This window comes from Sciurus vulgaris (assembly GCF_902686455.1).
Source record: "Sciurus vulgaris genome assembly, chromosome: 1".
NCBI classification, from domain to species: Eukaryota; Metazoa; Chordata; class Mammalia; order Rodentia; family Sciuridae; genus Sciurus; species Sciurus vulgaris.
In genome coordinates, this window is record NC_136461.1 from 100,297,046 (window position 1) to 100,312,852 (window position 15,807).

A 15,807-nucleotide genomic window follows, 5' to 3' on the forward strand; every position below is an offset into this window, starting at 1 on the left:
GAAAATTTTTTAACATCTGTTGGTCACTTTTGTTTCCTTTTGTGTGAAATGATTGCTCATGTCTTTTGCTCATTTTTCTATTAGATGGTCTATGCGTTTATTTTTTTCTATAGAAGATCTTTATTCAGAATTATAATTGTCAGTTATGTGCATTGAAGATTTTTTCCACTCAATGTTTTATCTTCACTATATTTATAGTATCCTATGATAAAAAATTTTTTTAGATTTTAATGTAGTTCAATATATACTACTTTTTCTATATGGCTTGTCTCTTGGGGTACTTTATTTAACAAGTTTCCTTTTACCTTGAAGATGAAATTTTAAAATATTTTCTTCAAAATTTTGGAATGTTACTTTTTTAAAAAAAATTTCAGCATGTGACTTTATTTTATTTATTTATTTCTATGTGGTGCTGAGGATCGAACCCAGTGCCTCGCATGTGCTAGGCAAGTGCTCTACCACTAAGCCACAACACCAGTCCCAAGATAATATTATCTTTTCTATACTAGATGATGAAACAGCATTTTCATTTAAATATTTTTCATTAAATGTACATCTAAACTTATGGGTATAATTTTTTTTTTTAAAGTTTGAAGAGACTAGTAGCTTTTAAAACAAAGTTTAAGGAGACTAAAATTTACTAGCTTATTGAAAAAATAATATGGGGCTGGGGATATAGCTCAGTTAGTAACATGCTTGCCTTGCATGCACAAGGCCCTGGGTTCAATCCCCAGCACCACACACACACACAAAAATTAATTAATTAATTAATTAATTAATTAATTAATTAATAATATGAAAGGATACACAGTGCTGACAAGTTTAAACCTTTATTAGCTTTATAACTTGGGTGGAAATTCCCAACTCCAAGTGCTCAAATGGAAAGCAAGTGTGATAGGGACTCTCTTGTCTCAAGTTTGAAGGGAACTCCTCAGGAGTTACTAAGGAGGAATGTTATTTATCGGTCAGGTCATTTACTTTGAAGGATCTGAGGTGCCAAATTCAATAGAAAATACTTCACTAAACAGAAGCCGTGGCTAGAACTAATAGTGCTGATTAGGATAAATCCAGGGCTACTGACCTTGTTCACTTTTGCACATGCTTGACTTTGATTTGTCATAATTCTGGCTCTTTGATCCATCGTACTCTTCTAACTACCTCAAGAAAATGCCTCACCCAGGTGGACCTGGACCACATACTGACCTTCTCCACACCAGGAGACAATGCAGCACAAATATTAGGTTTCCACACTGGAGGCAGTTAGTCTTGGCACTGAATCCTTGCTCTGATGATTAATAGTTGTTTGATCAATTTTCTTATCTGCAAAATTGGTGTGATAGAAATATTTCTCTTTATAGGCTAGATGAAATAATGGAGTAGAACTTTCTGATGAAAACTTTGGTTTTTCATTTACTATTAATTCTTTTAAACATTCATTTTGTGATCAGTTCTGTTGGAAATGTGAATCTAAGTGTCCTGTCTTTTCCTCATTGAGGGTCTGGTGCTGCACAACCAGACTATTTCTGACAGGGCCTTGAATTCTGTGTGCAGGTGTTCATGGATGGAAAATACAAGTCTGATTCATTTAACCGAGGCCCTATGCCACTCCCTCACCTGGGAAAGACTTGATTTCTGTCAAATCCAAGGGAGGTTCTATATTCTCATCTTTGGTTCAATGAGCTTCCTCATATCTTTCTATTATTTTAATATTGTTAGAGTTGGTTTGCACTTGCAAAGTGCTAGAAGCACCAGGTACAACCTCTGTCACATAATAGGTATTTATAGAGTTAGTTGATATTATTTGTACAATAAAAATCTTTTCCAGCAACAATTTTACTAGACTTTCTCTGTTCCTGGAAATGGGAACTGTTATGGTTTGGATATGAGGTATCCCTGAAAAGCTTCTGTATTGATACGGGAGGTGAAATGATTAGATTATGAGAGCTGAAGTCTAAGAGTCCATCCTCGTTTAATTGGACTAACTTGTGGTAACTGTAGGTAGGTGGGACGTGGCTGGAGGAGTTGAGACACTAGGGATGTTCCCTGAAAAGGGTCAACTTCCTGAAGCCCCTCTCCTTTCTCTCTTTGCTTCTGGGCTACCATGAGGGGAGCAGCTTTCCACTCTGTGTCTTCGAACATGATGCTCTGTCTCACCCTAGGCCCACAGCAGTGAAACTGGTAGCCATGGAATGAACCTCTGAAACCAGACCCTCACCCCCAAATCTTTTCCTCCTCTAAGTTGTTCTTGTCAGGCATTTTGGTCACATCAATGAAAAGCTAACTGGCACAGAAATGAAACACTCCAGACCTAATGATCATAGAAGGAATGGAAATAATTTAGTTTTCAAATATAATAATGGACAAACTAGTACAGACTTAAAAGAAAAAAAACACCACTCTGCTAAGGTGCCAATGTCCTATGATGGACATCCATATGCCCACCAACTGAATTCCAGGAATTGTCACAAGATAGTACCAAATAAGCTGAACAGGAAACATGTGCTGGAGCACATAGAGAAATTAAAAAGAAGTGGAGATCATTCAAATACAGAGAGGATCTGATCTGGATTTGAAAGAATTGCTAAGATTGGGATAGGCAGGGAGGAGAAGGAGACACTTCAGGCAAGAGGTGGAGAGACAGCTTGAGCAGAGGCATGCAAGTTTTGAGGACAATGAACAGACCACTGCAGCTGAAATGGAAATTCATCGTAGGATAATGATAATGGATGATGTTAGGAAAGGGCACATTGGCACTAATTTTAACGGGAGAATACTAAAAATGGTCAATTTCCAAATACTTCTGCAAAAAGAAACTCATTTCAGTATCATCACCATCTCTATCCATCAGCAACATAAAATGGAATTCTTTTAGCATGTCCTGAATGCAATTTGAAAGTATGGAACACTAGAGGGTTCTTGGTGGCCTGAGAGGAAACATTTCAGGAACCAAACATTCTTGATAAAATTATCACATAATCATAACTTGAAGTCATTCCAAAATAAAATGTTCAAAAAATAGCACCTGCAAAGGGCAAGCATCTTAGGCACTAATTATACAAATTCCCTATGACTAATTCCATGAGGAAGAAAGGTTGAAAATAAACTAATAACTTCTAAGGGTTTTATTATTTACTTTCCAATAAGAACGTGCTTTGATATCAGTCACAAAATGTACTCAAAATAAAACCTAACCACAGAATAAAAACAGATGTCTATCAGTTATTTTGAGAACTGCCAGAAAAGCTATTAGGCCAGTGATTTCTACAGTGATGGTCTCCACCTCCCTGATAGGAGATGTGGCTTTGTTTCCTCCTTCTTGGACAGGGAAGGTGGTACTGCTGCCGGGAGGTCCAGGGGGTGGTGTGCTAGGGGAGGAGACTTGTTGACATACAGATTAGCTAAGTGACACATCCTGGTTTAAAGCTCTCAATTTACTATTCAGAGACCCAGATGGTATAAAAAGCAAATCCAGGCTCTGCTGGACCAGCACCAACAGCATGGCAAAACTTATTCTCCTCACAGGTGAGTTGCAATGAGAAATGGAGCCTTACTCTTACCTGATTTCTTTTTCTCTTAGGATCTGACAACCATGAGACAGTCTTTATGTGACACACCTATGCTTTTCCATATTTGATCATTTCATATTTTCAAGAGAATCCTGATGTATAGAAATGTCTGCCTCTCGTTCTCCTACCTCATTTCCATAGGTAATGAAACAGGCATGGTCCTAAAAGAAAGGCTCACTTTCTTCCAGTGCTTGTCTATATTTTTCATCTTTCACTGAATTCCATTTCTCCTCTCATCTTCATGCACCACCTAATTTTAATTGGCATTAGTTAATTGACATGCTCATGTCTGGAAACTAGCTTTCTCAAGGGGAGAAAATTAGTAGGAAATGAAATAATATAACTATGTAAGTTGTCTTTGTTCTATTGTTTTCAGGATTATTTCTCTTTTGTACTCTACAGTCCTACTGAGTTGATGATGGACATTTAAAATGTTGCTCTTAGAATTTCAATCATTACAAGAAGTTGATTGATAGTTGTTCAAAGTCAAGTCATATCCAGAATTTTTTTTTTTTGGGGGGGGGGGGTTACCAGGGATTGAACCCAGGCGCATTTAACTGCTGAGCCACATCCCCAGTTCTTTTTTTAAAATATTTTTCATTTAGATACAAGGTCTCACTAAGTTGTTTAGGGTCTCATTAAGTTGCTGAGGTTGGCTTTGCCTCACCCTCCCCAGCAGCTGGGACTATAGGCACGCACCACTGCACCTGGCCTGGCAGAATTTATTAGTTTCTCTAAAGCCATGACTTACAAACTTTACAAAGGTTCCGAGCCTTTTCTAAATGAATCCTCAAGTTCTTCTCTCCTCTTGCTGAGTGGTTCCAAAAAAACCCTCCTAAGGCCCAATGGATCCTGAATTCCCCACTTTAAAGGATGCTTATGCCTTCACTGGGCAGGGCTATACAGATCCCATCTCAGGGAGATGAGGCATGTATGAATGTGCAGTCATTGAGTAGAGTGAGTCTGGGGTCACTGTCAAACAGTGCACCTTTCATAGACGGTAGCCATGCTTGGCTATTGTGAATGATGCCACAATGAATATGGTAGTAACAATATCTCTTCAATAATACTCATTCCTGACACAGAAGGTGGAAAAAGGAACCATGGCCATTTTGATTAAGTTATGAAAAAAATAGGTCTGTTGGTGTGTTTGTTGCACTAAGTGTAACATTCTGTGGCAAATAAGATAGCACCCAAGGCCTCAGAATTAGATTCCATAAGATACAGATAACAGGTTCAGAATAAATTTTTTTTTTCTTTTTCTCCAGGACTGGCCCTTCTGCTCAATGTTCAGCTGGGTAAGTCATTGACTGTGTTAGACTATTGACAAAATCTTTTCCTACCCAAAATCTCAAATCCCCATGAATCATTCATGATGCAATATCTGTTTAAATATTACTTTTTTGAAAAAAAAAAAATGTCAAGAGATAAATCATACTAAGGAAAAAGATGGGTTTGCTTCATGGAAAGTATACTGTTCTGGGTTGGCTGTCACTACAGTCCTGGTCAGCACAATCACCTGAGAGCTTTAAACTGGCGTTCACTGGGCTTCATATGACTACTGTGCATTTTTTTTTTAGAAGTTTTCTAAGCTAATCCAAAATCTCAAAATGAATCTGTCATAGGTAAAAATAGCCAACTGCAGGTCAGTAACTAGTTCCTGAGTTGACATCTTTGGACTCATCTGCAAGTGTTGTTCATCCCAGTCACTGCCACGCAGAGATCAGGCAGCTGAGGCACAGGGAGGGAAACAGGGGCCAAAACTCACACCACAGTTCAGCAACACCTAAACCAGGCCCTTGTCCTTCCTCTCTGCAACCCACAGGTTCCAGCTACCAGCTGACATGCTACTTCTCCAACTGGGCCCAGTACCGCCCAGGCCTGGGGAGCTTCAAGCCTGATAACATCGACCCCTGCCTGTGTACTCACCTCATCTACGCCTTTGCTGGGATACAGAACAACAGGATCACCACCATCGAATGGAATGATGTCACTCTCTACCAAGCTTTCAATGGCCTGAAAAATAAGTAAGAGAAGGGGGGATATCAATAGTGAGTCAATAGTTAACAAACATCAATGTTTCTTAAATGTAATTCAGAATCAATGAGCTTGAGGTAGATCAAGACAGATTGTTTTCCTTTTTAATTGACAAAATTGTGCACAACACAATGCTTTGAAATATGTATATATTGTAGAAAGGCTCAACTGAGCTTTATCTCACATACCTTTTTTGTATTAAGAACATTTAAAACCTACTCTCTTGGTGATTTTCCAAAACACTGCTTGTTGTTATTAACCATAATCCCCATGTTGTACAATGGTGTTTTCTTGTCCTCTTGTCTCACTGAAATTTTTTATCCTTGAACCAACATCTCCACAAATTCCCAACCCCATCCAGCCCCTGGTAATCACCATTCTACTTTCTACTTTTTCAAGTTGAAGGTTTTTTCTTTTCTATTCTACTTTTAAGTAAAATCTTGTGCTATTTGTCTGTCTATGCCTGGCTCATATCACTTAATTTAACATCCTCTGTTTTCATCCATGTTGTTGCAAATGACAGATTCATTCATTTTTATGGAGAATAGCATTTCATTGTGTATTTATTAAAAATTTTTGTTTATCCACTCATTCACTGATGGACACTTGGGTTGATCCCATATATTGGCTATTGTGAATAATGCCACAATGAATATGATAGTGCCAATATCTCTTCAAGACATTGATTTCATGTCCTTTGGCTATAAACCCAGCAGTGGGATTGCTGGATCATATGGTAGCTCTTTATGTAACTTTTTAAAGGACCTCCATACTGTTTTCCATAATAACTGTAATAATTTACATTCCCACTAATGGTGTACAAAAATTATCTTTATTCCACATCTTTGACCACACTGGTTATCTTTCATATTTTTGATAATGGTCATTATAAGAGGAGTGAGGTGATAGCTTCTTGTGGTTTTCATTTCCATTTCTCTGATGAGTAGTGATATCAAGTATTTTTCCACATACCCATTAGCCACTTTCTTCTTTTGAGAAATGTCTCTTCAGGTTTTTTAAATCAGGTTATTTGTTTTCTTCTTACTGAATTGTTTGAGTTCCTCATACATTTGAAATATTAATCCCTTATCAGAGTTTGGTTTACAAATATTTCTTCCCATTCCATAGGTTGTCTCTTTACTCTATTACTCTGCACTCTATTGGTTGTTTCCTTTGTTATGCAGAAGCTTTAGCTTAATGCAAACAGATTGGTTAATATTTGCATTTGCTACCTGTGCTTTTGAAGATACATTGAAAAGAATCATTGTCCAGATCATTGTCATGAAGCTTCCCTCCACAATTTCTTCTAGTGGTTTTGTAGTTTCAAGTCTTAAATCTTTAAACAACTTTGTGCAGATGTTTATGTATGGTGTGAGATGGGATCCAATTTCATTATTCTGCTTGTGAATAGGATTCTGCACTTCCAACAAACCCCTCCTAGATAATGCTGATGCTTCTGGTTCATAAGACACATATTAAGTAGCAAGAACTTAGATAAAAATAGTACCTTGCCTGTTATAGTACCTATTCAAAAAATATTAGTTCTATTTCTTACCCCAACCTACAGCTATGTGTGTGTGTGTGTGTGTGTGTGTGTGTGTGTGTGTGTGTGTCCCAGGAAACTGAAAACCATCTTGGCTGCTTGCATCAGGGAGTAAGGTATGGAGAATTATTGAAATTTAAACATCATTAAGCCCAAGAATGAGAAGGACTTTCAGTATTTTAAGAATTTGTGTAAATAAGTCCTGCTATCTTGTAATTAACACTTTCACTCAGTTTAGTCATATTTGAGATAAGGAAGACTTTAGAAGATTGCTACCATCAGCAATAGCACTACCACAAATGCAAATATCAGAATTTAGTTATGATTCACAATAGAAATAAACTCCTTTAGAATGTTGTTTCTGCAGTGTGGCCCATTGATTACTTCTATCAATATTACATACAACACTTGATAAAAATGCCAGACACTCCCTGCCCCATTGCAACTGAAGCAGAATCCCTGGGAAAGGGACTATAAATCTGGAATTTTAATGTTGTCCTCCTCAACTCTTGCTCTTGTTTTTCATGTAAAGTTATATTTGAGAACCACTATTCCAGAAAATGTGTGTCATTACAGTCCATGAATTTGTATTAATTGTCACAGATGCTGAGGAAATAATGATGCTCAAACAACATTTATCATTTTATCTGATGGATTAGAATATGAGCTTTGAGGTACATACATGACACATGTTGCTGATACATTCTTAAAAACAAAAATGTTCAATTGTGCACGGTGGCACATACCTACAATCTCAGCTACTCAAGAGGATGATACAGGGAGTATCACTAATTCAAAGCTAGCCTGGGCAACTCAGCAAGACAGACCATGTCAAAATAAAATTAAAAATGGGTTGGCATTGGCAACCCATTGGCAGAGCACTTGCCTAGCACATGCAAGGCCTGGGTTCATGTCTCAGTACCAATACACACACACACACACACACACACACACACACACACCCCTTTCATAATTTAAAGCTCCTTTAGGGACCCTAAGCACAGGGTTATGATGATAACAACACGAAGAATTTTTCTAGAGAAAGTGTTCACTACTGGAGGAAAATTGCTATCATATATTAAGGCGAAACTAAAGAAGATGAGTGGGACCAGTACTAAAAACAACAATATTATATTTAAAAGGAGGCACTTGTGGATTTTGAATTTTCTTTTTCTTTTGATTTGTTATCTTTTGCTTTAAAGGAACAGCCAACTGAAAACTCTCCTGGCCGTTGGAGGCTGGAACTTTGGAACTGCCCTGTAAGTCCTCTATGGAGGGCCTTTTGTTCATCTGTTATTGAAACAAGTTAGCCCAATGTGATCTTTAGACTTCAGACTAGACTTTAGATCTTAGTCCCTTTAGACTTCAGAATCTAAGGCAGGGTATAAAGGATGTACATTGAACAAAGAGCATGCTAACTTGATAGCTTGCTCTCCCCAAACTTCAATATTAAGTAGATACATATTTAATTTCATACATTTAAATTTGGCTGCATATTCTAGGATGCCATCCATAGGTTTAGTTACCTGCATGCATAACAATCACTCCTTAAAGTATTTCAAGAGTACAAGACCTGAGGAAAATCTTGTACACCTTCTATTTATCTATTGGGAGAAGAAAAGAGAAAGTCATGAACATAAGCAAGAAGACTCCTTTAAGGACACATGAATTTGGGGAACTATTTAGAGACAGAACACAGTGACCTGAGTTACCTGGGTATTCAAAGCAATAAGGGCAATTTGAAAGAAGGATTAAAGTGGGAATATGACAGAATAAAAGGGGACACTGAGGCACCACAGCTTGGAAGAGTAGTGGTGATACAAGATGGCCAGGAGAAAACAAGGAGCGTGTTTTCATCTGGGATAGGGGTCCTGGTGAAGGGCTGAGGCAGAAATTGAGGAATCCACTGTTGATATTCCAACGTGTTGAGACCATGAGGCCATGTCCTGCTTTTGGGGGTCTCCCTCAGTTTCACCACCATGGTTTCCACTCCTGAGAACCGCCAGACTTTCATTGCCTCGGTCATCACGTTCCTGCGGCAGTACGGGTTTGATGGACTGGACTTGGACTGGGAGTACCCTGGATCTCGTGGAAGCCCCCCTCAAGACAAGCATCTCTTCACCGTCCTGGTGCAGGTGAGGAAGGACGAAACAGGCTTTAGTCCTAGATTATTTAAATCTCTTCTTTCCAAGGAGAATTGGATAGCTGCATAAAGAAGCTAAATCTTAATTTAGAATTATAGGACCTTAGCATTGCAAAGATTCCTAGATACCACACATTCATATGTCAACAAGCATTTAATAACAATAACTGTATGTGTGCTATGTGCCCAACATCCCTCTACATCATGTCTTAAGAATCATAATTCATTTCGTCATTGCATGTACTCCAAATTGTAGGTACTATAACTATGATAATATTTATTCTACTGATGAGCAACTAAGGTATAGATAGGTTCTAAGTAAATTGCCCAAGGCCACACAACTAGTGTCATAAACGCCCACACTGGCAGTCTACAAAGTCCACCACTTTTAACTGTTACAGTTGACCAGACTGCCTTTTATTACTGAGCACAAAGAGGCTTTATGCCAGATACTGGTTTAGACATCAAGATAAAAATGAGACATAATCCTTGGCTTTAAAGAACACAGAATCTGAGGTGGAAGACTTAAACCTAACAACGATTATAGTAATTTTGAAAATGCCATGATAAAGGTCCACAGAGTACAAAAGTAATACAGAGAGAAGCTGCCTAAATCTGCTCTGGAGCAAAAATCAGAAGGCACTTCCTAGATGAAGTGATGCTTAATTTAAAACAAAACAAAACTGGTATTAGCCAACTAAGTGAGGACAGGACAGGCAGAAGTGAAGACATGCAGACTCATGTGAGTAAATGGTAAGTGCTGGGATTGAGAGGCTGCATAGGTGCCAGATCATATGGGGACTTTATATTAAAATAAGGAATTTGGAGTTTACCCTCAAGGTAATGAGGTAGCTTTGAAGGATTTTAAGTAGTAGAGAAATATGATAAAATGAGTTTGGGAAAGACTGCTTTGGCTTTAACCTTGGAGGATATATTGGAAGGAGGTGAGGAGACAGGGACAGGGTAAGGCACCTGTTGGGGTAAACCGAGCAGGAGATGAGGAATGCACAACAGTGGCTGGAACACCAAGGGAAGAAGGCTGTATGCAGGGGGTATAAAGATGAGGAAATCAACAAGAATTAGGGATTAAGGACAAGTAGAATAGAGAGAACTCCCAGTTTTCTGACTTTGGGGACTGGTTTGATTGTGGTGCTGTTATCTAAGATGGTAAATACAGGGAGAAGCTTAGATCTGGAGTAAGGACAAGGACTGATTAATTTAGCTTTGAAGAGGAGAGCAAGGTATCTGGAATGCCGAGAAGGCGTTGGATGAATACCCATCTGGAGTGCAGGGCAAAGACGTGATACACTGTGCCAAAGCCATTCGCAAGGGTAGATGATCACCACAGAAATGAGTGGAATGATAAAAAGTCAGGGACTAAGGATACTTTGAAGATTTACTCTCACAAGACAGACTTTTTACTCCATACACGTGGTTGTCAGCCATCCTGTGAAGAGTTTCAATGTTAAGTAGCTCACTACATAAAAGTTAGTTTACTTATTTATTGAACAGGTCTGATGAGCAGAGCTAGCATCTCCCTTCTTAGCTGAAACGTGCCTCCAGTCATGCAATATAACTTTTCCAGTATTAGGTCTTTAGTTCAGTGGTCTGCCCACTGAAGCAACAGAGAATAAAACCTCACATTTTGCCATACCTGGGTTCAGTATTTCAAGATAGCAATAAAACCCTGCCTATAATTCCTCTTCATCCAGTTAAATGTCCTATTTCCTTCAACCAATACCCATGTGGCAATTTTCAGAGAAACTCCTCTGGAACACACTCTGGCACACTGCAATTACTAGAACTGACCCTAGTACTCCAAATGAGACTAGAGTCACACAAAATACAGGCAAGTAAGCCTCTAGTTCTGAATGAGGGCCTCTTAGCTGGCAGTTACCACCTTCCCCAGTGACCAGTTCAGCACTTCATTTGATAGGGTGTCAGTCTTACTAGTTTACCTACAGAACAAATGGAATCTCTACACTACTAGAAGCAGGATGCAGGTTACTTCAGCAGCTGTAGCTTCACAGTGTCATGATACAACTGAAGCTCCAACTGGTCGCCTAAAACCCAGATTCTGGTCATGAACTAGCTACTAACTTGCTGTGGGACTTGAAGAATTTGTCTAATGTTATGCATAGTAGATAGCTATGAAACTAATTAATACCACCTAATCTATCAACCTCGATCAGGGATGCTGAGAGAATAAAGTAAGAAAAAATATGTGAAAGCATTTAGAAAAAGAAAAAAAAGTATGCAAATATACATTGATTGATATTTAAGGAGTAGAAATCAGCTCATATGTGACCTACTATACCTTTTTATTCTGTAGGAAATTCGTGAAGCTTTTGAGAAAGAGGCCAAGGAGACCAATAAGCCCAGGCTGTTGATCACTGCCGCAGTAGCAGGTGGCATCTCCACCATCCAATCTGGCTACGAGATCCCCCAACTGTCCCAGTAAGTGATGCACCTCAGCTCAAACTCCTGTAGGTGTCCCTGAGGCAGAGTACACTTGTCCTTGGTCTGTTGTCTTGTTGAGGGACTTTGTTTAGGAGACCTCAAAGAGGTGTCTGCTGCTTGTACAGGTGTGGGAAATGGCCATTGGAGAGTATTTTAAATCATTTACCCACTTCAGGTACCTGGACTACATCCATGTCATGACCTATGACCTCCATGGCTCCTGGGAGGGCTACACTGGAGAGAACAGCCCCCTCTACAAATACCCAACTGACACTGGCAGCAATGCCTACCTCAATGTGGTAAGTCCCTGAACAGATGCAAATGCAGATCAGAAGTGAATGGAAATCACATGAAGATTCAGGCACAAAATAAGCATGAATTCTGTAAATGTCTCACTTAGACAAAGTCCTCATGATACTGATCATATCTCAACTACATTTCATCAAAATGTTTTGGGAAAAAAAAAACACTAATCCATTAGTCATTAACATCATGCAATTTTATAGAACCGGGTACTAACAAACTACTAAACTCAGCCTTGGATCATCAGCTGATTGGGCCCTGTAGCTAACCCAGTGCCATTGCAGGATTACATCATGAAGTACTGGAAGGACAATGGGGCCTCAGCTGAAAAGCTCATCGTTGGATTCCCAACTTATGGGCACAACTTTCTTCTGAGCAATCCTTCCAACAATGGAATCGGTGCCCCTACCTCCGGTGCTGGCCCTGCTGGGCCCTACACCAGGGAGGCTGGGTTCTGGGCCTACTATGAGGTGGGTAGTTTGGCCTACACAGTTCTCTGTGAATTCCATGCACTATGCTGAACAGTAGTAGCCTTAGTGCTTTAATCTGCTGAAATTGTGAATGTTCTTTCTGCCTACTACTCACCTGCTCTGAGCAGTGTTACTCCAAAATTCTTTAAGTATTTTAATAGCATACTTATTAACTTAATCCATTTAATAATAAATATCTCATCAAGCAATAGATTTAATGTCATTTACATTAGCACACAAAAGAATAAAATAAATGCACCTCTCATGTTACTTTCTACTCCTCAAATCAAGCACATTGAATTTGTGCTTGACAGGAACAACACATGAATATCTGAAAAACAACTTGATCTTCCTTATCATAAATAGGTAATTGAGGAAAACCCAATTAGAGACAAGAAAGGAAACAAAAATCAAAGACATAAGTGTACATTTTCCCTCCATGGAATAATACTTAAAATATTTGAATCTCTTTAATTATTTAAGATCTGCACCTTCCTGAAAAATGGAGCCACTCAGGCATGGGATGCCCCTCAAGAGGTACCCTATGCCTATCAGGGCAATGACTGGGTTGGCTATGACAACATCAAGAGCTTTGATATCAAGGTAAGGTCAGCCCTCTGATGTGCTAAGATCCATCATGGAGTCCCAGGAAATTGAAGGACTCCTGTTGTTCTCTATCCTTACACAGGCTCAGTGGCTTAAGCAGAACAACTTTGGAGGTGCCATGGTCTGGGCCATTGACCTAGATGACTTCACTGGCACTTTCTGCAATGAGGGCAAGTTCCCCCTGATCTCCACCCTGAAAAAAGTCCTGGGTCTGCAGAGTGACAGTAAGTGACAGCAGGGGGTACCTGGGGTATATAAATTGTCCTCCTTAACTCAAAGGGCAGCCTTGACATCTGCTCACCCTGAGTGCCCAGGGAGACTTCCCATTTCATTATACTGTTCTTGCCAAAGTAAGAGACAGGTACAGTCCTTCCCCTAGCCCTGAACCTTCACGTCAGGAATTTTATTCTCATACGGAAAACCAGGCCTACCTGGGTTGGTTTTTGCACTACTAACTCTTAAAGGTGCGTGAGAGCCCACAGAAATTATACTGATCTTCAGTGTAAAAACCTACCTATCTAGAATCCTTTATTCAAAATCTGTTAGCCCACCTGGAGAGATCCAGCAAGAAATCCTCACTGCTGCTCTCATGTCTCTAATCTGCCATTCAGGGGACATACCAGCTCTCTAAATTGTTACCAGTTTTTCTCTTTTTATTCACCACTTGTACCCACATCCTTAAAAAGTGGTTTATACAGACTAAGGGCACAATAGGTACTTTTTTAATGACTGATGTGATAAGAGATGAAAGGCTCGTTTTTATGGGAATTCAGGCTGACTTGACATGACAGCTATTCTTAATTCCTAAGTATGGGTTTCCTTCTGATCTTCAAGTGGGGGACTCCAAAGTTAACTGCAACCCATCTCCAGAACACATGCCCATGGTTTTCACCTCTGGACAAGGCCCAGAGGCTCTCCCAGGCTTACTGGTCTGATCCGTATGCTGTATGTTTCAGGTTGCACAGCCACTGCGCCCAGTGAGCCAGTCACTACTCCTAGTGGTGGCAGTGCAGGTGGCAGCTCTGGTGGCAGCTCTGGCGGCAGCTCTGGTGGCAGCTCCGGGGGCAGTGGATTCTGTGCAGGCAAAGCCGATGGCCTTTACCCAGTGGCCGATAACAGAAATGCCTTCTGGCACTGCGTGAATGGAATCACCTACCAGAATAACTGCCCAGCAGGGCTTGTCTTCGACACCAGCTGTACCTGCTGTAATTGGGCATGATCTACGTCTCCATTCCCCAAGGTTCTGACCATCTTCTTTGCTTCTCAAAGGACATCTTGCTTCTCCCTAAAGTTCTATAATAAAACTAGCAGTCAAATTGAGTGTCCTTGGCTTAAAATTATTTGGGTGGAAACCATCTCTAGATGTGAAAATGTCAGGTGTGCATGGGGTGGAGTGGCCAAGGAGAGTGTGTGAGCAAGAGGTGGAGAAAACAGCACCGCAGTCTTCTGTCTGCCTGTGTCCACCTGTGAGAGGCCACAAGAAGGTAATTTGAATGTTTGGTGCAGGGGTGGGCAAGGGTTTGAAGAAGCTAGGCCCGTAGCCTGGTGACCATGCCCAGGAAGGAGCCAGAGTGATTCCTGGGTATAGACAGAGGAACCTGGCATAGGCAGGGCCTAGGCAGAGCTGCTTGGTTCACCAGGACCAGGAGGCCAGAGCATTCTCTCCACTTCTGCAGAAGACCCAGAGCTGATCTGAGCAAGAAGACTAAAGTAAAGTCACAGAGGAAAGCCAGGATGCAAGATGGAGCAAAAATGCCTCCTGATGGCTTTTATCTCTTGATTCTAGTTCCTTCCTGAGGTCCAGATGTCTTTCTGTCTTTGGATTTTGTAAAACCTCCCTGAGTATATAATTAATTCCTATTTGCTGCTTCAGATGGCTCTAGTTTGCTTCTTTTATTTGCAAATGAAAGAATCCTAACTAATGTAATGAGATATATGGCTCAGTGGTACATGTCTGTAATCCCAGGAACCAAACTCAGAGACTGAGGCAGGAGGGGTTCAAGGGAGTTCGAGGCCAGCATCAGCAACTTAGTGAAACCCTGTCTCAAAATAAAAAATAGAAAGAGTTGGGCTGTAGCTCAGTGATAGAGTGCCCTGGGCTCAATCCAGTGTCAAAAAAAACAAAAACAAAAACAACAGAGCTTGACACATGGTAAGCATAGCAGAAAAAAAAAAGGCTCCTTTTCTTCCTGCTGCATTTACTTTGTTTCTCCCGAACACATCACTACCTGACATACCACATGTTTTATGCATTCTTCGTGTGTGTGTGTGTGTGTGTGTGTGTGTGTGTGTGTCCATATCTATCACCAGAATTAAGCTCTACAATTAGGCTGGTGGATTCCCACAGCCTAGAGTAGTGCCTGGCACATTATTATGAGTTTAACAAGCACTTACTAAATGAATACAGGAATGAGGGTTTGAAGGAAGTTAGGAATTAGCCAGCTAAGTATTCCAAGCAGTGGACAAGTTATGTAATATAGGCTCTCTCCTACATGGTGAATATTGTCCCTATGCTGCAGAGTGAGGAAACAAGATTTTGCAAGGATAAGTAACCTACCTTTCCAGCTCCCTTTATACCACAATGCTGCCATGTAGAAACCAATGTCACAATAACTTGAAGGGGAACTTCCAGGGTGGGGCAGTTGCTTAGCAGCCAGTCTTATAAGCACTTATTTTCTT

The 15,807-nt window shown here is 40.1% G+C and overlaps 1 protein-coding gene and 1 long non-coding RNA gene across 3 annotated transcripts in view; one reads left to right on the forward strand and one right to left on the reverse strand.

Annotated features, from left to right (window-relative positions):
* LOC306666548 (acidic mammalian chitinase) overlaps positions 1 to 14,807 on the forward strand; it is a 46,330-nt gene extending 31,523 nt beyond the window's left edge. The window contains exons 2-12 of the mRNA XM_079148703.1: positions 3,443 to 3,522; positions 4,835 to 4,864; positions 5,392 to 5,593; positions 8,349 to 8,405; positions 9,116 to 9,281; positions 11,622 to 11,746; positions 11,925 to 12,048; positions 12,337 to 12,522; positions 13,006 to 13,125; positions 13,211 to 13,352; positions 14,085 to 14,807. Of these exons, the coding sequence (XP_079004829.1) occupies positions 3,443 to 3,522; positions 4,835 to 4,864; positions 5,392 to 5,593; positions 8,349 to 8,405; positions 9,116 to 9,281; positions 11,622 to 11,746; positions 11,925 to 12,048; positions 12,337 to 12,522; positions 13,006 to 13,125; positions 13,211 to 13,352; positions 14,085 to 14,347 (1,495 nt within the window). The 3' untranslated portion in view covers positions 14,348 to 14,807. The remainder of the gene's footprint in view (positions 1 to 3,442; positions 3,523 to 4,834; positions 4,865 to 5,391; positions 5,594 to 8,348; positions 8,406 to 9,115; positions 9,282 to 11,621; positions 11,747 to 11,924; positions 12,049 to 12,336; positions 12,523 to 13,005; positions 13,126 to 13,210; positions 13,353 to 14,084) is intronic.
* LOC306666561 overlaps positions 1 to 15,807 on the reverse strand; it is a 61,374-nt gene that overhangs the window by 36,605 nt on the left and 8,962 nt on the right. Inside the window, exons 2-3 of one of the 2 annotated variants that reach the window (XR_013765331.1) lie at positions 15,686 to 15,804; positions 5,478 to 5,582 (exon numbers count right to left, since the gene is read on the reverse strand). This is a non-coding gene — a long non-coding RNA (uncharacterized lncRNA). Of the gene's footprint in view, positions 1 to 5,477; positions 5,583 to 15,685; positions 15,805 to 15,807 lie in introns of those variants that run through there. The other variant, XR_013765330.1, reaches the window with a different exon arrangement.